General features: G+C 37.0%; 2 protein-coding genes across 3 annotated transcripts; one reads left to right on the forward strand and one right to left on the reverse strand.

The window, feature by feature from the left end:
- Nucleotides 1-160: 160 nt before the first annotated feature.
- On the forward strand, nucleotides 161-3,882 carry LOC124637690 (protein ALP1-like). Its single transcript, XM_047174310.1, has 2 exons — nucleotides 161-687; nucleotides 1,643-3,882. Exons 1-2 carry the CDS (start codon nucleotides 380-382, stop codon nucleotides 2,547-2,549), a joined length of 1,215 nt encoding a protein of 404 aa, XP_047030266.1. The 5' UTR covers nucleotides 161-379; the 3' UTR covers nucleotides 2,550-3,882.
- Nucleotides 704-4,040, reverse strand: LOC124637691. Of its 2 annotated transcripts, none has more exons than XR_006985276.1 (2): nucleotides 2,649-2,782; nucleotides 704-1,498 (listed from the first exon to the last, which is right to left on the reverse strand). XR_006985276.1 is itself a non-coding variant. In XM_047174311.1 (2 exons), exons 1-2 carry the CDS (start codon nucleotides 4,038-4,040, stop codon nucleotides 795-797), a joined length of 882 nt encoding a protein of 293 aa, XP_047030267.1. In that variant the 3' UTR covers nucleotides 704-794. The 2 variants fall into 2 exon arrangements, 1 of the variants encoding a protein (XP_047030267.1); XM_047174311.1 differs by lacking the exon at nucleotides 2,649-2,782 and adding an exon at nucleotides 3,863-4,040.
- Nucleotides 4,041-21,906: the final 17,866 nt, after the last annotated feature.

The raw sequence follows: 21,906 nt of genomic DNA on the forward strand, positions 1-21,906 counted from the left end.
CAAATACTTAGATATAAACCAATGTAAAATTGGCTTTCGATTTTTTTATTCCTTTAATATTACTTATTTTATTAAACACAAAACACACCTATCTTTATAAATAAGCTATCCTCTACTATAGCGTTTATACGCGTACTAATCGTCCAACCAACTAAGGCCCATAGCACACGGCGTTTTTTAAACGCGCTGACGACGCGCAGAGAACGCGCGTATACACGATTCAAACGAGATTGGATCGCAACCTTGTAACTTAAGCACACGGGGCGATTATAAAACCTGCCTCTTCTGCGCGTATACGCGCAGGTACAGCGGTAAGACGCGCTGTAGTCGCTCGTACCTTTTGCGTTTTGATCAGAGACTCCTCTTCTTCAGTTGTACAATGGCGTCGGTTGAGACAACACTGCTTACTTTGGCTTTAGTACTTCTTTTAAAAAGTAAAAAACGTAAAAAAAAGCGAATTTATTGGATAGATCCATTTACGAGTGAAAAAAGATTGAGTGGTCATTATCATACAACTTTTAAAAAATTGGTAATACATAGAAGATGGAAGAAATTTTATAATTGTTATCGAATGTCATATTCGTCATTCCAAGAACTTCTTTTGATTCTAAAACCTGAGTTAACTCGTCAAAATACAGCAATGAGATCATGTATATCGGCAGAAGAACGTTTGCTCATCACATTGAGGTAAGAAAACAACTAGTATTTATTTATTTATTTATTGTTCTGTTACATTTTTAAATCAATCGTAAAATGTTATAAGTGCACTTAGATTATGAATAAGAGAAAAAGATTTATTCAATATCATCATACATGTCAGATATGATATCGGAGTCATTTGTAACCGATTCATTGCTATCTAAATTTTGAAGTGAACTGACAGATTCGTTTCTTGGCGCTGATTGATTACTTGGATATTGTGGTTGAAATTCAGACTGATATCCAGATTCAGACTGATATCCAGACTGGTATCCATACTGATGTTCATATTGAAATGCACCTTGGTATCTATTTTCATTCAATATTCTCGATGAGTGTCCCATATTTTTATATTTACGAATTAAATTTATCATATCAGCTTTGGCCTCTAACTTAAATTCCTCTTTGATAGCAGAAAAATCTTTAGCTAACGAAATTAAGAACAGTATGTCGGGATTTTCAGATAAAATTGTATTATTCGCTTCCTTAGACTGTTTGAGATTTGCTGTCAGTGCTTCATACAATTTGTCTTGTGGGTCTTCATGTTTTGGAGTCTTTTTAGACTTCTTTGGTGAATGTGGTTTTTGAAAATCACAGTCTTGGTTATTCCCCAGTGCTGCATCATCATTTTGACTTGGAGATCTTATTTCGTAAAGCGGGTCTAAAAAAGTTAGCAAATTGGAATATATGTAGGGTCTTCTAGGTTTAGCTCCAGATCCACTGGAACAGTTATTGTTCTTCGCCTTGTCTCTTTTATAAGCGTCCTTAATGCTCTTCCATTTTCTTTGAAGTTCAATGACTGAAAACAATAATAATGTAAATAGTTTAGTTATTTATTAGGTTAATTTTAATTCATTTGAAATAAGTAGTTGTAGGTTAATTTTAATTAAATATGTAAAATTTACGATAACAAGAGAAGCTTTAAAAATGTTATTCTTTTCAGGTATTTAGCTACGGGTTGCTATTTCTCAGATATTCACTATGACTTTAAGTGTGGACAAACGACGGCAGGCATCATAGTCCGTGAAACAGTGAAAATAATATGGGATAAATTAAAAAACATCTGTATGCCAGAACCAACCGAGGAATCACATCTAAAAACTGCTGAAGGATTTATGAAATACGCAAATTTTCCCAATCTACTTGGGGCTATCGATGGGAAACATATCAGAGTTATAAAACCTCAACATAGTGGATCAGAGTATTTTAATTATAAAAAATATTTTTCCATCGTATTGCTTGCAATATGTGACGCAAATTACAGATTTATCGATATAGATGTCGGATGCTATGGAAAGGCTGCAGACTCAACAATAAATGAATGTAGTGAATGGACCAAAAAGATAAGGCAAGGAAATTATAATATACCAAATGCGAGACCAATATCTAATAATGGAGTGCCAATACCATTTACGTTTGTTGGAGATGAAGGCTTTGCATTATCTCAACATTTACAGAGACCTTACGCTGGAAAAATCTTGCCACGAGAGAAAAGAATATATAATTACCGCTTGACACGTGCCAGACGATACATTGAATGTACATTTGGTATATTAAGCAACAAATTTAAAATCTTTAATCGGCCACTGAACGTTAGCGTGGACTTCAGTGTGGCTATTGTGAAAGCCTGTTGTGTACTGCATAATTTCATACGTGAACGTGACGGTTATAATTTTCATAATTCTTTGAGTATAGTTGGTTTAGAAGATCCTCCTGAAGATGCAAGTTTGATTTCGATTGGTGCAAGACGGTCACAGGGACAATTAAGCGGAACTATGATACGAAATATGTACGCTGATTATTTTATTAGTGATGAAGGTGCAGTACCATGGCAAGATTCTAAAATTTAGGGTACCTACCAGTAGCGTAGGGTGAAAAAAAAGAAAAGTAAAGCCAGCACAAAAAAAAGTTTACCGCGTCAATAAACAAGACGTCATTAAATTACTTACATAAAAGTTCTCATCAAGACGAATCAAACGAGCCCAAACTTGATGGAATTACTTTGTTTTATTACGAAGATCCTATAGCCGACTTCCAGCTCCATCGTCAGACCCTGGAAACTGTCTGAAGACAAAGTACTCATCAAGACAAATGAAACGAGCCCAAACTCGACGGAATTACGTTGCTTTATTACAGAGATCCCATGGCCACCCTCCAGCTCCATCATGAGACCTTGGAAACTGTCTGAATACAAAATACTCATCAAGACAAATGAAACGAGTCCAAACTCGATGGAAGTACATCGCTTTATTACTGAGTTCCTATGGCCACCTTCCACCTCTATCATCAGATCAGTTCTACGTCATACATCATCATAATATTCCACTGTCATGCGATTTACACATTTATGCAAAATTTCAGCTTAATTGGAAACCGACAAGTGGGTCAAATTTAACTTACAACATTATATTGCAACGGACAAATGAAACGAAATAATATTCTTATAATAAAGATTGTAAGCTATCACAGATCGGCTTTACCCGGCTCATATTATCGACAGTGTTTGCATGTGGTAGTAATGTGTATGTATGCGTGAATCGCATACATTTCAAACATTTGAATTCCCATAAATATGAGCGAGTAAAATCGGCACGCGTAAAATAATATACGTGTGCGTTTGCGCGATTCAAATACATTGCGTATTTTGTATTCAGCTTATTGAAGAATATTTTGTGAAAGCGTGTAATGCAAGGTGACCGTTTGTGGCAGGTTCCTGCCATTTTGACAGATTAATTAAGGACAAAAAAAGCCTGGCATAGATTAATAATTTATATAATTAATTTACTGAGACTCTCAGTAAATTAATTAAATAAATTCTGCCAACTGCCAGGGTTTTTTTGTCCTTAATTAATCTGTACAAAATGGCAGGAACCTGCCACAAATGGTCACCCTGGTGTAATGTAATTATATTGTTTGCGATAATTACGTAGATTAGTCGAATAGATTTTTGTAAGACTAGGGCTCAGTGAAGCTATTGTTGTAAATATAAAAAAAATACATATACCTATTAGAATCTGCCAAGGGAAGCCGATGGGAATCGTGTTGTATGGAGGCTACGCCACTGGTACCTACCTATTTACATGTTCTACTGTTTTACTGTTCTATGTACCGTCGCACTATAAACTATAATAAATTATTTTTAAATAAATATAAGAAATCTTACCTGCCAGGTTTTTTTCCTTACTGGTTTTTTCATTAAAATTGTTATAAAAAATTTGGCACAATTCATCCCAAGCATTTCTTTTTAACACTTTGTTTGAATATTCGGGCAGTAGTGAATTCCATGTAGCTGGACGATTGTTTATTTCTGTTATAAAGCGGTCGGTGTCGAAGGGTTCCATTTTAAACGAGATACACGCGCAGCACACAATAAACCATTATTGCAACTGAGGCGCGGGCGCAGTGGTGGACCCCCACCCCCTCTGCCCTACTCCGCTCCTTTGTACGCGCGTTTGTACCGCTTCAAATGCGCGTATACGCGCTTCATGCGCGCGTTTCTATTATCAATGCAAACGCAACAATTAGCGTTTACAGCGCCGAAGAAGCGCGTTCCTGAAACGCGCGTTATCAGCGCATTTAAAAAACGCCGTGTGCTATGGGCCTAAGCAGCATCACGTGAGATTTTTTACTAGCAAAGCAACCGCGATTATAATCGACAATTAAACGCTTTGTGCAAGCACTTAAATACTTTGTAACTATAAAGTAATGAGCGAATATGTGATCGTAAAAACTATAATTGTTATAAAAATAGTGACGATATATTAAACGTCGAATCATCAAGGTCTTTGACTGGAGAATAAGGATTATAGTTTTTTATAGTAAAGTTTATTGCTTCATAAACATTTAAATATATTGTGGTGATAAGTATTGTTCGGAGAATCGGTCGGCGTGAGTAATCTGGCTGCTGCAAGGTAAAATAAGCTTCGAAACCATATACTTATGTATGTCTAATATACATAAAGTAGCTTGTAGACAACATTCGTTAACGCAACATTTCACTCGCTACTATCTCCCATGATCACTTATGTTTTAAGTTAAGTAGGCCCTAATTTATATACGTGCTTTCAGTTCATTTCGTGCAGCCATTAAGAAGCAATTGAGGAACAAATATTTAAAACGACAACTTTCACATTTTGAAAATAAAATGTAAAATGGTGCGTCGAAGACTTACAAAGATTTTTCTTTACAAAGTTTGGCATCCATAAAAATGTGACTGGAACTAAATGAAATAAAAATAAAATAATCTTTATTTCAACAAGTGACATCCATATGAGTACGTAAACAAAGAAACAATAAAACATATGTAAGTAAAACTTAATATATATCTATCTAAAGCAATAACATATTATTTCATTAGCTACGAAAAATCTCCGAATTTTAACTACGATGATGTAGCTGCTACGAGGGCGTAGCCAAAGTTCCCATTTCTGTGGGCGTAGCGTAGAATACGTGTAGCGACTGTTGAATATAACCTACTTGGAAATTACTTTCATTCTTTTACGTAGATTATTAACTTAAATGTTGCTGGTTAATAGCAGATAAGTTACTTGATATCTTGTAATTTAGTAAACATAAGCAAGATGCTGAAAGTTTATGTAGCGTGACGAATTTCACATTGAAATGGGTTTAGAATTTTACCTTTTTCTACAAATGATCTATATGTTTGTCGAACTTGATAAATACATTACTAGATAACCACTGTGAATATATGATTTTAAAAAATGGAAAAGTACCTAATAATTAAATCTATTACAAGAGTAACAAAAATTAACCAATTTCCCGAAAAAAAAATTCAATCTTGAATTTAACCTTGCTGTTTTTGCTTATTATTACCAAGGGTACCATAGCACACAGCCAATAACCATTATACCTCCATGTGCAATATTGACCCTAATAATTCGCGTTGTGCGCGACTGTCCGGAGGACGGGCTTGTCACGAGTCTGGGAAGCTGCGGCTCCTATAATTATACGCGACTGTACGTGAGAAGTGTCGTGCGCTGTATGTACTGTATATTTAAATACATAATATGTTGAAGTGTGGGAACGTTTGTTGACGTGTAACGTTGGTTTGGTAAGCTGATGTGTCCTTTCGGCATCTGTGTATCATGTTAATCATTAATAAACTCAAAACAAAAGAAAGATAATACTCATTGCGTAGCCTATGTTTCCCTTAATTCATTCTGTCCAAGCCACGAAGAAATTAACGACTTAGAACGATCAAGTTTATTCAAGGGACAACGTAAACATCAGCACCCGAATGACATGTAAGTAGAAATAGTAGAATACGAGTATAACACGAGTTAAGTCAATCGGATTGAAATAAAACACTAATTGCTTTTATGCAGAAAATTCATGATCGGTCATATCATTTGTTTATTTGCTGATATTCCTTACGGGTATACATATTTTCCAAAATACTCCACATTCATTCTTTCTAGGCTATCTCCCAATCCATTAAACAAAACGACTAAAGGTGGAAATCCACCGGATCTTTTGAACAGATAAGCCTTCACCCATTTCTGCGTCCGCAGCCACAAAACCGAACCGATGACACAGATATAGGTATCTTTAGTACCAGCGGGGATCTATTTAAGTGTGCATTAAATAAGCGGTGTGTAGGTCTCGGTTGCGCGCGTAGGTGCTATTTAGCCCTCAAGGTGGCGGCCTGGTCGTGACTTACCCGCCGCGTGCGCTGCCAATAAGAAATAAACGCCCACGCCGACTTAAAAATGTTAAAATAAATAAAATGCGCACGTCCCGGCTTATCTGAGCGAGCTCGAGGACAGGCAAGGCAGTGCGCGCACTGAGCATAGCGGAATCTGTAATGAAGGTACCGCTGTACCGTAATTGTACCCCAGTAAGGAGTATAAAAATTGAAATTATACGCGTGTAGTACGTAATGATAATGTGCGATGTGATATACGAGTGCGACATGTAGAGGTGAAAATCGCGCGTACTTCATTATGGGCAATTTGTTTCATTACCACCACGGTAATGGTCAAGGAAAATATCGTAAGGATGGCTATCAATATTTTTAGAACTGAATGCAAAACCGCACGAGTCGCTCGTGTTAGTCTCAGAAATCCATCTTACCGAACAGTCATCCAAGTTTCATAAAATTATCAATATTATAATCTGGAGGATTGTATGTTATGGCAGGTTTCAGTATATAGGAACACGAAACGAAATTTAAATGTTAATGAATTCTACATTAAGTCACGATATTGTAAAGTGATGTGAGGAAAATTTCCGAAGCTTTCAATTGGTATCCCTAAAATATCACATATAATAGGTATTATATTTAAAGTAGCCTGAGAGATGGTAGACATTTTTGAAACCTAAGGATAATTTACAAAACTATTATTTACCATAATTTATCAAAATATAATTACTCAATACTCCCATCAGTGTGCGCCATGGTTTAGTGGCGTGTGCCCGGGGCAGGTGCGTGCGCCGACCGGTCCACTCTGCGCAATACCGCACACCGCACTTACTGCTAGCGTTACGTGCAACATTACACATTGCGACGAACGCTGCTTTTCACATATAGGTATTGTATTTAAAGTAGCCTGAGAGATGGTAGACATTTTTGAAACCTAAGGATAATTTACAAAACTATTATTTACCATAATTTATCAAAATATAATTACTCAATACTCCCATCAGTGTGCGACTCAGTTTAGTGGCGTGTGCCCGGGGCAGGTGCGTGCGCCGACCGGTCCACTCTGCGCAATACCGCACACCGCACTTACTGCTAGCGTTACGTGCAACATTACACATTGCGACGAACGCTGCTTTTCACGTATATGGGTATTGTATTTAAAAGAGTTAGCTATTCTGTATTTGAATAGGTAAACAATCTTTGTAGAACTTTTTAGACAAATACATATTTAACAAATGAAGTACTGCTTAAAAAACAATTCAATTGATTAGGTAATACCTAGTTACTTACATTGATTATATTGGTATTTACATTGATTTCTAGCCGTATTTTATTTTTACTCTGATTGTTTCAGTAAAAGTCATACCAAGATTGACTTTATTATCATACTCAAACGGAGTGTAGAGTTCGACATATAGACATTTTTGAGTGGGCACCTATTTGAGGTAACTTGAAAACTTGTCATAAATCTCTCCTGTAATACCAGAATACGAACTTACATATTTTTCAAAGATAAAATTACGAGTGATGCCGTGAAAATCATCATTGATGGTAAGTAATGGCGATGATTTGGTCGAACCACAACCTGCACCTACATCCTTGATTGTGCAAAACAAAAGTTTTTTTGGGAATTTATATTTTTTTGACAATCTTATATTCGTATCACGTGTTGTGTTTTAATTCGTAATATAAAAAAAAATAATAAAACATATAGACTTTTATTAAAATATCTGAACATTTTTATATTTTTTTTTTTGTACAAACAATTTTCAATTCATAGACGAGTTCAAACCTGAAACCAATGTTTTGAGATAAGTTAAAAACTGATTTGCACTTAAGCATATTTTATATCTTTATTAATTTAATATACATATAAATTATATGTCTTGTAAAATGTCAAAAACATTAAAAAATATAAAATTTATTATTTTACATATTTCAGCATTTAACATAACTACTCGAAGTGAGAATAATTCGCGCAATAAATATGTATTTTTTTATTTATTTTGAATAAAGTTTGCTTTTTAATTTGAGCAAGCAATATTTTTTAAACATACATGATATAAATACATGATTCGAAGTCAGTGTTAATTTCATCATCTGCCTTGCTAGGATTTCCTAGCAAATTAAGACAAAATTAAATTACTTATTAGCATTAAAGACTAATTTTTTATGATGTTATCGTATGAGGTCACATCATATAAAACAAAAAAAAAAACTGCCTACTTTTTTCTAACTATGTTCATTTAAATCACACCACCTCTAATGAGGAACTACTTACAGAGATTTTCCGAAGTACAAATACAAATCTTTTAATCAAAATCTTGAGTAGCTTAATAATTTTATAGATTTTTCTTCTCATAATTTACAAAAGTAGTTCACATAAAAATATTCACCACATATTCGCCACAATTATGTAGTGCACTCACATAATAAATTGCAACTCAAGCATTTTAAATATACCAGTCGGGAGGTTGTCTTTCAACGCCCGCCGTCGCAAATCCTTTCACGGTAGAGAGCGTTCATAATTTGGGGTGCTTTCGACCAGTGACTTGCATCTTCGTACCTTGATGCAGTAGTGAAGGGTTATAACGGTGTTACCGACAGATTTTATTATTACGGTAGTATAAAGGTGATCATTAGCAATGTCAAAGGTGTTTATGGTACGGGGTATTTCCTAGGTAGCAATTTTTTTTTGTGTAATTAAGTCTTAACAAAATATAGGTAAGTAATACAGTTGTAATAAGTACAATTTTCGCACGGTTCTTTTAATATTGGAATACAAAAAATATGTATGCGACTCCTAGATTGTTTTAATAAATCTTTTGAAATAAAACCGTGTCGCAAAGAATGGTCTTTAATTAATGTTTCAAAAATATTTTCCCCGAGTACTGGAGCATTTGCGGCCACTTTGCCGGCTGTCTAATAATTACGGGATAGTTAAATTAATTTCCCTGACGATTATTACTGTCACGATAAAAACTCTCATCTATACATATAATAAATCTGTAGAAAAGTATTTTTTGTACATTGAAGAAATTGACAAAAAAAATAGCCAGCATGTTAAAGGATAACTAACAGAACCCATTTCCATCATTTTTGTAATTTTTGTCTGTTTGTCTGTTTATCTGTTTGTTTGTTCGGGATTCACGTAAAATCTACGAATTAAATGCAGACAATGCTTATATACAAAAATTCTACGTAACTTGGGGTATTACTTAGTTTTTGTTTCATCGAAATCGATTCACTCTATCAAAAGATATGATTAATTTTGTGAATTCAAGATGTAAAATATTACGACACGCAATCTATTTGTCAAAACTGTACATTTGAATGTTGTACTTATATTAGTTGATCGGCCTATTATTAATCTTTACACAGAAAATCACACCTTTATAAGTAACTTCGGAAGAAAAAAAAAATGAAAATTTTGTTTAGCCAAGGTTAAAGTAGCTCCATCTGTGGTAAATAAAATACATCATCAATTTGTCAAAGGAGCGAGGTGGTAAATGACAATATTACCATACATTCTTTATAGAGGATTATTATTTCAACAGATGGAGTTGTGTATTTTCCGTAATTCACTATATTTTAACACGAAGTGTAATTTTTCGATAGACATTTCAATTGTGTTTGTCAGTTTGCCGTGCCACATCAAAATCCAACTATAATTATTACCTTGATGAAAGGAAAATTAATAGTTCTCGGCCAAATTTAAAACGGTGCCATCTAAATTATTTTTTGAACATTATGTCAAAAATGATGACTTTAGTGGAACAATTACTTATCATTTAAAGTTACAGATGGAGTTCATATCAGGATTTTTTCATAAACATAGTTTAGCTTATCTTCCACTAATGTGGTGGCCTTAAAACAAATTACTTTGAGTGAGTAGTATTAAGTAGACATTAATTATTTTTTCTGATGCAAAATATGTAAAATTAATCCTAGAAGAAATGAGGATCTATCTCTCGCAGGCGCTGCTAAGCGTGAGGTAGGTAATGTAGGATTCTGTAGCTTTAAAAACAAGCCCAGATACAAAGTGCAGATAAGAAATGGGAGCTTTCTCGATTTAATACCATACACACGTAAAATGCTTTATGCGTCTGAAAACGTCCAAATTACGCGCCGCATACCAGAGACATGCTTACTTTTAACTTCTGATCGCAAATACACTGTTCACGATTACGAACAGTCTCAGTAAGACCCGAGCCAAGTCTAAAAACCCAAAAAAACACCATTTATATAAAACTACGTTTGATGTCATTTAATCACAAAGACAGAATTGTTCTCTGTTGCAAATCCTATCCACCTATATCCTATCCTAATCCAGAATGCATTGCAGGTGTGCATTGCACAAAAACCAATGGTATCCTATTCGAGAAGTCAAAAGAGTTGACCTGCCAACGTCAGCTTCTGCGCTAAGCAAGTGTTCTTAATAGTACCATCAGAATTACATCGTTGAATGAGGTGAATAAATTTTCAGAAACCACAATAACAGTAGGAGCCAAAGCGTATTATCACTTCATAGAGCTCTGATTGGCCCCAGGTGACCAAGTCAGGTCTGATTTGTTCGTTCATCAGATCTTTGAAAGTGTTTCGGTGGATACTTACTGTCGTCCAGTTTACGTGTGACACAAAATATGGTATATAAACGTCCTCCGCAAGAGCGAAATTTTCCTGGTGTGCGGTAGTGACGCACAGTATACAACACTTATGTTTCTTTTGATTTGCTGGCTCCACCAAGAAATGACAAATTGCGAGCGTACATTCTGAAAATCTTGACAAAACTACAGGTTTCAAGTACGAACACATGAAGTGGACTCTCACAGATACGTACATTTTGCCTATTCGTGAACTAATGCAAACATTTTGGTGGAGTCCCGGCTTAGGCCTCCCCCACATTAGGCGTGCGCGATCCTCGGGCGTGTGAGCAGCGCGGGCGCCGCGCGTGCGTCGCGAGCGCGTTGCGTGAGCGTCGCGTTTTGCTGCCCTGCGGCATTTGCAGCGCGCTCGCGGCGCGCACGCACCGCTCTCCTTGACGTTTAACTGCTAAGGCGTTTAGCGGGCGGCGGGGATAGCAGGCGAAGGGGTAAGAACGCAACTCGAGCGCCGCGTGCTCGCCGCGAGCGCGTCGCTTGCACTCTTCACACATGCCGCAGGGCAGCAAAACGCGACGTTCACGCAGCGCGCTCGCGACGCCCGCGCTACTCACACGCCCGAGGATCACGCACGCCTAATGTGGGGTCAGCCTTATCATAGTGAGTAAGTGCACAGAAAATCCCCGTCATACAAGTGTTTCTCCCCAGTAGTGAAACTATGCTACCCTATGCGCCTGCTGATGATGATGACTCATTTTATCATCCATCCAGCTATTCCCCAACTATGTTGGTGTTGGCTTCCAGTCACCGAATCTGTTTGAGTACCAATATTTTGCTTGGAGCGACTACCTATCTACCTATCTTCAATCCAGTCAACTACACAAGACGATATCCATGGTAAGACTGACAGACTTTCTGGCTTCTGATTAGTCGCAGCAGCTGCAGAAAATGTACAAATGACAGCTTTGTCAGACTCAAAGCATATAGACATAGATTATAGCTGTTTCCTGTGAAAATTACTTACGCACCATACGTAATAATTTTCCAAATTGGCTGACTAGATCCAGAGATATTCACAACGTCACAAACTTTACTTCTTTTGTTTAGATAAATGGTCACATCCACAACACAACCTTGATCAATGAATCTATGCGACTGCTAAGTGCTAATCCTAATTATACTATCACGTGAAAGAATGCACCTACGGGATAAGTAGTATTTTGACTATTCTATATTGCCCACGCAGACGAAGTTGCGGGCAACAGCTAGTTAAAAATAAAAACTGACATAAAGTGTGGGCTAAGACGTCGCCGCCCGTGCTTCGGTAAATCCGCGAATCCGGTTTCAGAAACGTCGACCTCTCGGCCCCGTTTGTTTTTTCATTCGCAAAACTGTCTTATTTACGTTAATTAAGTGAAGTATAAGTTCGTGACTAGTACTGTGGGAGAGGCGAAGGAAGACGACGAGAAACGTGACGGCTCTCACTGCAGCACTGTGTCATAAGTGTGTTTTATTTTACCCACACAATGCGGTTGGCGCTCCGAGGGCCACTGGGAACCTATTAAATACACCACACTCGTTATTTCCACATAATGAAGCTGTTACTTTCTTCATTATGTACGTCGCTTTCAGCTCTTAAGCCTATGATATTTTGACAGGTATTTAATGAGAACATCGCAAAAACTCTTGTTGTAATATACATAAGTATGTCTTTTCACAATAGCGGTCTTTCATTTACAAGGATTAAGTGTACTGTTTTAATAAGATTCTCCATTTATTAATATCGTTTTCATAATACAATCTTATCTATGAAGCTCACCATTGCATACAAGACTGCATTTTGCTGAAGCGCGCAACTTTTTCCGTTAATGAATACCTGTTAACCGCTCTACACAATTTTCTCTTAATAGGCTACAATTTGTTATCTTTTAAGGACGGAACGACTTTGAACCCCACGTTTGACATCTCCCGAGAGAATTAAAAAATATTTCACGTGCAGTTACTAAGTTCTTTTAGTAATGAGGGCTCCGTTTTACTCGGAGTCGATGTGACTTATGGTGGCCGTGGCATGTCTTATTACTGTTATTACGGGCCCGAGGGCCACACGAATTATAGAATAACAGGTCCGAGAAACGAACCGCGATGTTTTTGTAAGCGTTTTTTCATCGATACTGTGTTACCCCAAGGGAAGTTACATATATCATGTATTGTTCGTGCTCGGTACTACGTGTAATGGCGTTATTTTTTACCATGTTTCTTACTTGTAAGTAATAAGTACAATGTTTTTAATAGTCCTCCATTCTTCAGCTGTCGTCTCACTAGGTTAAAGTTTTGTTTCTTGTTTTGTTCCAGGAGATGGAGCTAGACTTCGTCTTTTAATTGTGATTGTAATTTATGTTTTGTTATTTTTTAACTCAAACTATATATAACAGGGAGTCTATCAAACAATTAGTAATGTAATGAAAATTCATAGGTCTATCAGAGAGCAGTCATACAATAACAGGCAACATGGTTGAACATAGTTTTAACTACGACAACTTTGTTCACAGACACAATAATTTCAAAAAAGCGGCAAAAAACATTACCCTCAAGGTTTTTTCTGTGTTATTCATCGTCAAAGATATCGTACGAAGATATCCCTTACAGCTATTACTTACGAATGACACGCGGAACTCGTTCGTTCATAAAGTGCGGGTAGTCCTCTGTCCTCGCAGACGGAGTAATTGAGACATCAGACAACTGATAACCATCGGCCAGGGAAACGCTTTAAGCACCAATAACCTGTTGTTATAAGTACTGTTATAAATCTTTGCGTTGTTTTGTTGTGTGAGGAAATGTAATTGTTTTGGTTGTGGTTGAAGGTTCACAAAAACTATTGAAAGACTAGCTTCCTTTAAGTGTAGCAATATCTTAATAGGTGATCACTGAAGCTCTATCCCGGCGTGAAAGTATGGCGCCGCCTTACATTTTTGAAATCTTAAATTGTAATTGTAATTCACTACCCGAAATCGAGGAATTGGGAGTAAAAGAGGTAAAATGATAATTCGAAGGCTTTGATCAGCGTAAATACTATTCTCGTATTATATAGTCTATTCTCGTGAGCGTAAAGCCTCGAACCACATTAGTAGAAATATTTCGACTAAATCGAATCGCATTCACTTTCATTTTAGCGACCATTAAATCACAGTACATCACTGACACGTCTTGATATAAGTACCTACATACATACATACATACATACATACCTGCGTATGTACCTACAGCCATTAAGCGCAGTTTATGACCCGCACATGTAATGGAGAAACGGGAGAAAGCCTCCCAATAATTGTTACCTGAACATATCGTGACTATTTTCAACTAGTTTTCACTTATTTAAAATAAGTATACCTATGTTATTTGGACAAAATAACTGATATATGGATTTGTTTAGTTTATCAAAGTTCTTACACATGCATTACTTTAATTTGCAAAGCGTTTCTGACGTAATAAAATCAACGAAACTTATCTTGGACAAATTAATTGGCCACGTTAAAGACACAACCAATAATTTTAATATCGATAAATTATAATGGCGTTTGTGCCAAGAAGGACGTAAAACAGTTCACATTTTATGCCTTGAATAGTATCTTAAAATTAATATCTGGCATCCTTGATAATTCCGAGTGCCCTCTCACTTGAGCATTTTATGTGGCATCGTAAGTAAGAATATTACTGGATCCGTTAAAATGTTAAGATAGGGTGTGCAATCTTAGTATTTCAAAATGATGTTTTGTAACATTTGTAAGTGATATTGGATTGAAATTAATTGGCAGTTGGCATTTACTGGCAGTTGTACGTGGGTGGTCTAGCCGGTGACTCTTTGTTGCACTCGCGGATATTTTCATTTATTTATTCGTAGTACAATAATCGTCTTTCCATTCTGGGTTGCAAATTGGACCACCTCTACGGACGGTGGGTAGTTGACTGTATGTAAGACGGATTTGTATGCGATGAAATGCCGAATAGTGCTACCGATGCACCTGTCGTTGCATGCCGTCGATATTTCATATAATTATTGAGCATTTCTTGAGTTTTAAATCCATGTAATACCCATATCATCTCTGCAGATATGACAGCTGATATCAAAATTCTAGGCATTTTGTATTGACAAAGGTACATAATTTTTACAAGCTTTTATTTACCTTCACCGATGTTTTTATATAGATTACATAATTGCAAAAATACTCCTAATTCCTAGTTTTTCTAATTTTATGGTACTTTTATGTTAATGCTGTTCACTTGACGATGAAATATCTGCAGATAATAACAGTCTGCTAGATGTAGAATTTCCTCACGCCGCTACCAGTGTTCCAGTGTTGTCTATGTTTATCGAAAGTGCCTGACATTCCTGACAACTACTATGATTGACTGACTTCCTTCGTACTGTGCTAAGCTTACGATCACGCCCCCGTATTGCTGACTTGTGTAACTTTGCCAATTATTCGCCACTGATGAAATTCAAAAGATGTAAGATGACAATGTAAGATTTATTTGTTTGTTATATTTCTGCTGTCTAGACCGAGTCCTCTCTGCTCAAATCTAAAGGTAACTATTACGTGATAGAAAGACTCTGAAATATTGAATAATATACGTAAATATTCTACAGAAAAATATTCATAATTTTCTTCATTTCTTCCTAGACATAATTATCACTATAAATACTATCCTCAATGCATTTCCAACTCCTAATGCGTCAAGAAATGCAAGCCAACATAAAGCAAAGTCATGGTATGTAACAAGGCCCGTGTCGGCTGTGTCTCGATGGAAATAATTCTAAAACACGCATATACGCCGTCACGGCTTCTGCTCAATAATATAGCGCAGTAATAAGCGGGTGCAAACTTTGTAATTCTGCTGAATCCTTTTTGCACTTGGTGTTGCAAGCGCAGTGAAGCAGGAATTTCCAAAATAATCATTTTAAAATAATAATTTGATTCTACTTTGTCATCTTTGGTTTATGCTTCCTGATTTTTGTCCTTTTACTTTAAAATTGTTTTGTGCGATTACATCAATCAAATATTAAAATCGTGATTATTTATTTTAGGTTTAAGTTTTCTTTCGAATTTTCTATAGGAAAGGGAACTAATATATGTTGAGAGTACAATATAACTCATTATATCATTATTTGAATGTGCTTACATTTTAATATGATTTCTGTAGGAGTTTTCGTGACCTGGCAACACTGGAGTCGTGGCGCAAGCGCAGTGGCTACTGGTATTACCGGCGCATCATCACGAGCCGACTTAATTCCACAGCCGAAGCCTCAAATTGAACCCTTAACTCTAGGAGATCAGGAATTCTACCTCCGGATAATTTTATATCTGCCGTCAAGAAAGGGTATACTTTGGACTTAGAAATTATCGCTGCAAACATCTGCCGGATTTGCTTTATAATTTTCTATGTTGACGTTACAATGTTTGGGGTATTTCTGTCATTCTTTGTAAAAACGCCGAAGTGTGTCTGTGCATTCTTTACACTTCTATATTATCAAATATCGCTCATTCTACTCAATACACATAAGCTGCAAAGTCATATTAACATCTATAACGCAATTCGTCTTTACATCCACGTCAAAATATCAAGAGCAAACCGCTACTTATTGTGCCCCACTAACTTCATTGTGCGAATAGAGCACCCTTTCACGGTAAACTACTATAGCAAATATTCTTAAGAAGATAAAGATTTTAAGTCAAACACATCAATCAGTGCAGTAGCGTTGCAATATCTATACAACAGAACGTTGGAACGTGCGCCGTGACTGAACAATCCTCACGCATCGCCACACGTGCGATAATCTTTGTACTCCCTAACCATTGTAGAAAGAACCAGAATAAAGCAGTTCTGTCACCTTTCTGAAGATCAAAGTCAACTGGCTTACAGAGAGGCGGCAGGATCTAATTCTCGGTCGAGTTGGCGCGTCACGACTCAGGGATGCGACTCAGATATTTAGGCCGAAGCTAATCACGGTCAGGCGACCGAAAAACGAAAAAAATATCTCGGACATCTTAAGATTTTTTGGGTCAGCAAAAATAAGTTGCGCTATAAGTCTTGCCTTCACCTTTCGAAGTAACAAATAATAATTTGTTAGTTAAACTTCTTATTTATCCGCAAATCGTCTCCAAAACCAAGGAGTCAACAGAATCTCCTCTAAACGAACTTAAAAAAGTTGAACGACAAAAGGAGTAGCGTACATCCAAATAGGGCTATAAAGCAGTCAGGTAAAAAGGTAGCGGGCATGTTTTTATGCAGGTATGTGTAGCAGCCCTCCCAGAGGCGCGTGCGTCTGAGAAGGCGAGCTGCGCACGACCGTGCATAAATTAGAAATGACGCCCGTCACCGCCGACTGACGGCGTGACTGCATCACTGACTCGTGTATGAGATGCTGAGGAAATTAAAGGGCTAAAATATGGGAGGATGAATATAATACTGTTTTTGGTCTTTTTGGGTTTTCTAGTATCATCGGGACATAACGATAGAGAATCTGTTATGTGATTCCAATTACGGCACTTGAGTCTCTTCATTCAAACTTAATCTTCCCCAGTGCCCTCGACCATTTTCAATGAAATTTTACATTCTCTGGGCATAGGCCCCGTCCCTATTACTGCAAGACTACATCTCACGCTATCTAAATACGATGTAAGTAACATAACAAGGCAGGTTCGTAGCTGCAATGCGGGCGAAGCACGTAGCGTCTCACCTCTAGCTCCCACGAGGAGACGACCGCCCCGACCTCCCGGCCGACTGCCGAGATTCAGTACACCGCCAATACATTGTGGCTTGAGGCAGGTTTGATATACAGCGAAAATTTAAATCGAACTTTGATTTTATCTTTTGACATCCTCGCGTGTCAAAAGTATTCCATGTTAGCTGTCTGGCATAATGCTGAACTGGATCTATTTGGCGCAGCCTATTGTTGTTTTTGTATTATTTATCTATACTAATATTATAAAGCTGAAGAGTTTGTTTGTTTGTTTGTTTCAACGTGCTAATCTCAGGAACTACAGGTTCGATTTGAAAATTTCATTCAGTGTTAGATAGACCATTTATCGAGGAAGGCTATAGGCTACTTTTTATCCCGGTACGGGAAGTAGTTCCCACGGGATGCGGGTGAAACCGCTGGCAGAAGCTGGTTCTATATGTATGTATGTCTTGTGTTGTGTCAATAAATAACCTTTTCTTTCTTTCTTTCTTTAGAGAATACGAAGACAGATCATACGGATAAGCTAAGATCTGTATACTTATTTATAATTTTCTATAAAATCAATCTAACAGTAACGCTATGATCAGATACATAACCCGTACCAACCGTCACCAAACAGCTACTGCTTAGTCACGCAACCACTTACAAGACCAAATCACAAGCCCAATCATACGTTCCACTGGCAGCATGAGGCGTGCGTTGGTCGCGCGCGCAGCCGGCGCGTGCCTGGGAACCCGACGCGCGCGCACGTTCTCACGGCCTCTATGACCTGCGCCTTCGCCCCTCCCCTCCTCCCCCGCCCCTCGGCAAGTCGTGCCACACCGAAACTGCCTTTCCTTACGCCTCATCTGTGTGGGTAACCGCCTCCTAACGCCGAACACTCACCAGCAACCATTAATTTGTTGAGCCGAAGATTGAATGGTTAGCAAACATTTCTTTGATGGATGTAACTACATATACCTGTTTTATGAAATTTTCCTTAGTTGTGCGCCAAACAAGATATAACAGTAGATAACGTTGAACTAAGTATGAGACGTCCACATAGTTACTAAGAAGAAGACTTAGCGCAAAGATGCTCTTTTGTTTCAAATGATCGATGCACTTAATTGTCACGTGTCTTTGGGCCACGGAGGAGAAAAGACTAGCGGAGATGCCCTAACGCAGGTAGGTCACGCGCCTTCAGGTAGGTCAAATACGTCACGACTACGTCACGACAGGCGTGGCTGGACACCGCCCATATACCGTCCTTCACATCAAACTGACATCTTGTCATAGTTGTATTTTTACCACAATTTCAACAAATTTTATTTGTTACTCGATTAAAACGACGAAATGCGCTATCATTAATTGTAGAAATTGCTCAGGATCCAAACTCAAACATACCATAGGATAACATTTCACGTGTAAGTAATATTTTTACTATAAAGCATATTTTTTGCTAGAGACATCTGTCGTCGAATAGCTGCATTTCTAGAACCTCTAAGTGAATTTGTATTATTTTCGTATGAATCTTGTATCAATGTATATTATTGGTACCAATTTTTGCCTTAAAAAACAGCTTCATTTTTCCTTGCATCCTACAAGTTTTTTTTATAGATTATTTACAAACCAAAACATATGATATATTATCATGAAAATTTAAAATTATAAAAACACCATCTTTCGGTAAGTAGTCGACTTACGTATATTTGAAGTAAAATTGTGTTCATCAAGACAGAGACACCCGTTACAAAATTAAGTGCTACCAGACATCGAAAATTCAATCACCCATTCTTAAAAAAGGCCTTATTTAAAAAAGCTGCAATTATCTTAAAATTAATCATAACTCTAACTATGTATTTCTTTTAGTAACCAGGCAGCATCGTTGTGATCAGTTACATGTAATAAGATCTAAGACTACATTTTATAAAAACAGTATTTTTGCAATGGCTCCAAAAATTTATAACAAATATAAGATTTTTATATAGGTATATCTCTCTTGCCGTACATACTTTTTGAATGTACCTTTACTCAGAGCAACACCCGACTCACATAAAGTCTGCTACTTAGTGGATGCGCCGTTATGATACAGTTGTGAAAACTCTAATTTGGTACTGTCCCTATAATTTTAATTTCCATTTTTCTTGGTGAATTTCGTAATATGGCAACATCGAAAATAACAACAGTCATCGCAGCACGGTTCTAGAACAAATAGAACGAATTTTCGTGCTTGTGATGCCATAGTGGCTAGTAGACGAACTAACACAATGACAATAGTTGTTACTTAAATTACACCATGGGGGTATTTTAGACCCGTGGTGAATAAAAATGATTTTTCATCGAGTCTCCGTTTAATGGTTCCTAGTAGAATTATACCCATTTCATTTCTGGGGGAGTAAATAAATTGTTGTGGGGCAAGTTCTCTGCACAAAATAATACCTATATAAGAATTAATTTTCTAACTTTTTTATCTCTCTCTTTTTATTTGTTCATTTCAAATGAATGCTTCTTCAAACTTTCTAATTCAATTACTATTTTAAAAGAATGATTAATTTTGAGTATTTACTTTACTTTTGAGTATGTCACTAGTGGTCGATGTTAGTTTAGGGTTAGATTTTAATCATCCTATTCCACGCTAGATGGATTTACAAAAAATGGGTGGCTTCCCATAAAAGGCGTATAAGGGTGGAGCACGGGTGGAGCCAGTAACGTTCCTCGTCCCCCGCTCACCCGAATTTTGGCGCGCTGCTTTGTTAGGAGATTTTACGTTAGGGCACCTCCGCTAGTCTTTTCTCCTCCGTGCTTTGGGCATACAAGAAAAGTTATAGGCAGAAGAAGACGTAAAATATTATTAATAAATATTAATTAAGTATTGGTTTCTTTGTTTCCAGTGATAGATTATCAGGAAAACAGCAAGCCCATCAGTCTTATTGAGTAACGTGGCTATAAAATATTTATATGTATGTGTGTGTGCAGATGATGTATCTGTAATCATCTGCTATCAAGTGTACATGAACTGGACGTGTACTTTCATAATAAGTGTAAGTATATGAGGGCTATATGGTGAATATATTGTAGGTAAATAGGAACAGAAAGTTTGTGTGTATGTCTGTTCATATTGAGGCAGGTTTTTAAAGAACGATAGAAGATGATGACACTTTCTGCATTTTTAATAAGGTCACATGTAACTAAATCCTTATCTTGCACTTATTTATCGATTTTTCTAAAATCACATAGGAGAATTTTCTTCATCCGGCTTAAAGTCCATTTTACGTCACCAAAATATTTATTGCTATTTAACACTATTAGCATAATTCTTCTATTTGTCAGCAAACAAATCCGCGACATACGTAACATATTTACTTCTCCAATTAATCATTTTAGCACTCACTAGGAGATATAAAAATAGTACATAGCACGCGAATTTAAAGCTACGTCTACACGAGCGAATCGTGAAACAAAAGACTGTATGTAGTCGCAAACGTTATTTTTCAAAGCGCTCATGATTGTTCGGACTCCGAAAAAGAATGTTACGTAGTTTCCCACGAAGCCTCGAGTGTGTATTAAGGCCTAATAGGTACACGGCAGTACGCCCCGAGCTTTTTGCCTCGACTTACACAATAAGCACTAACATTTTCTCTTGCACATCATCATTAAGCCTGATATGTTATGAGCCTAAAATGTGGCCAAAGTGTATGTGGAAAAGGCTGGAAAGAATGAGCGATCAGTTGCTGTGTAATAAAATACGCATTTAATTATTGAAAGGTTAAGGTAAAGATTTAGTCTTGTTGAAGAAGACTTTAAGTGATTTCGTTAAAGTAGCCACACTTATTCGGTTTAACATTATGAAAGTTAATTTGTTAGATATTTCTAGTTTAAGTACTTCAAGTCGCTCTATTGAGCGACTTGAAGTACTTAAACGTAAAGGATCTGGAACTCTTTGTCTGGTATGATAAATACCTTACAATCCCTTAGAACAAAGGCGCTATCCTTACAAAAGCAATTATTCCACAGCATATCTAAGTAGCAGGTTTGATAAGGCCAGCGGCAACAAAAACTAAGCGATGAATAAACACGAATAGAGTAACAAAACGGTTCAAAGTCGGCGCGGGCGCAGCCTGTGGTAATCCAGGGCCATCGCGCACTTATCTCGGAGGAGGCATGTTAAGGTGCGCGCCGCTCCGTGATTCTGCGCATCTCATTCAACTAGGGCTGGCTGCTTTATG

The sequence above is a fragment of the Helicoverpa zea genome, chromosome 16 (assembly GCF_022581195.2).
Source record: "Helicoverpa zea isolate HzStark_Cry1AcR chromosome 16, ilHelZeax1.1, whole genome shotgun sequence".
Lineage (NCBI taxonomy): Eukaryota > Metazoa > Arthropoda > Insecta > Lepidoptera > Noctuidae > Helicoverpa > Helicoverpa zea.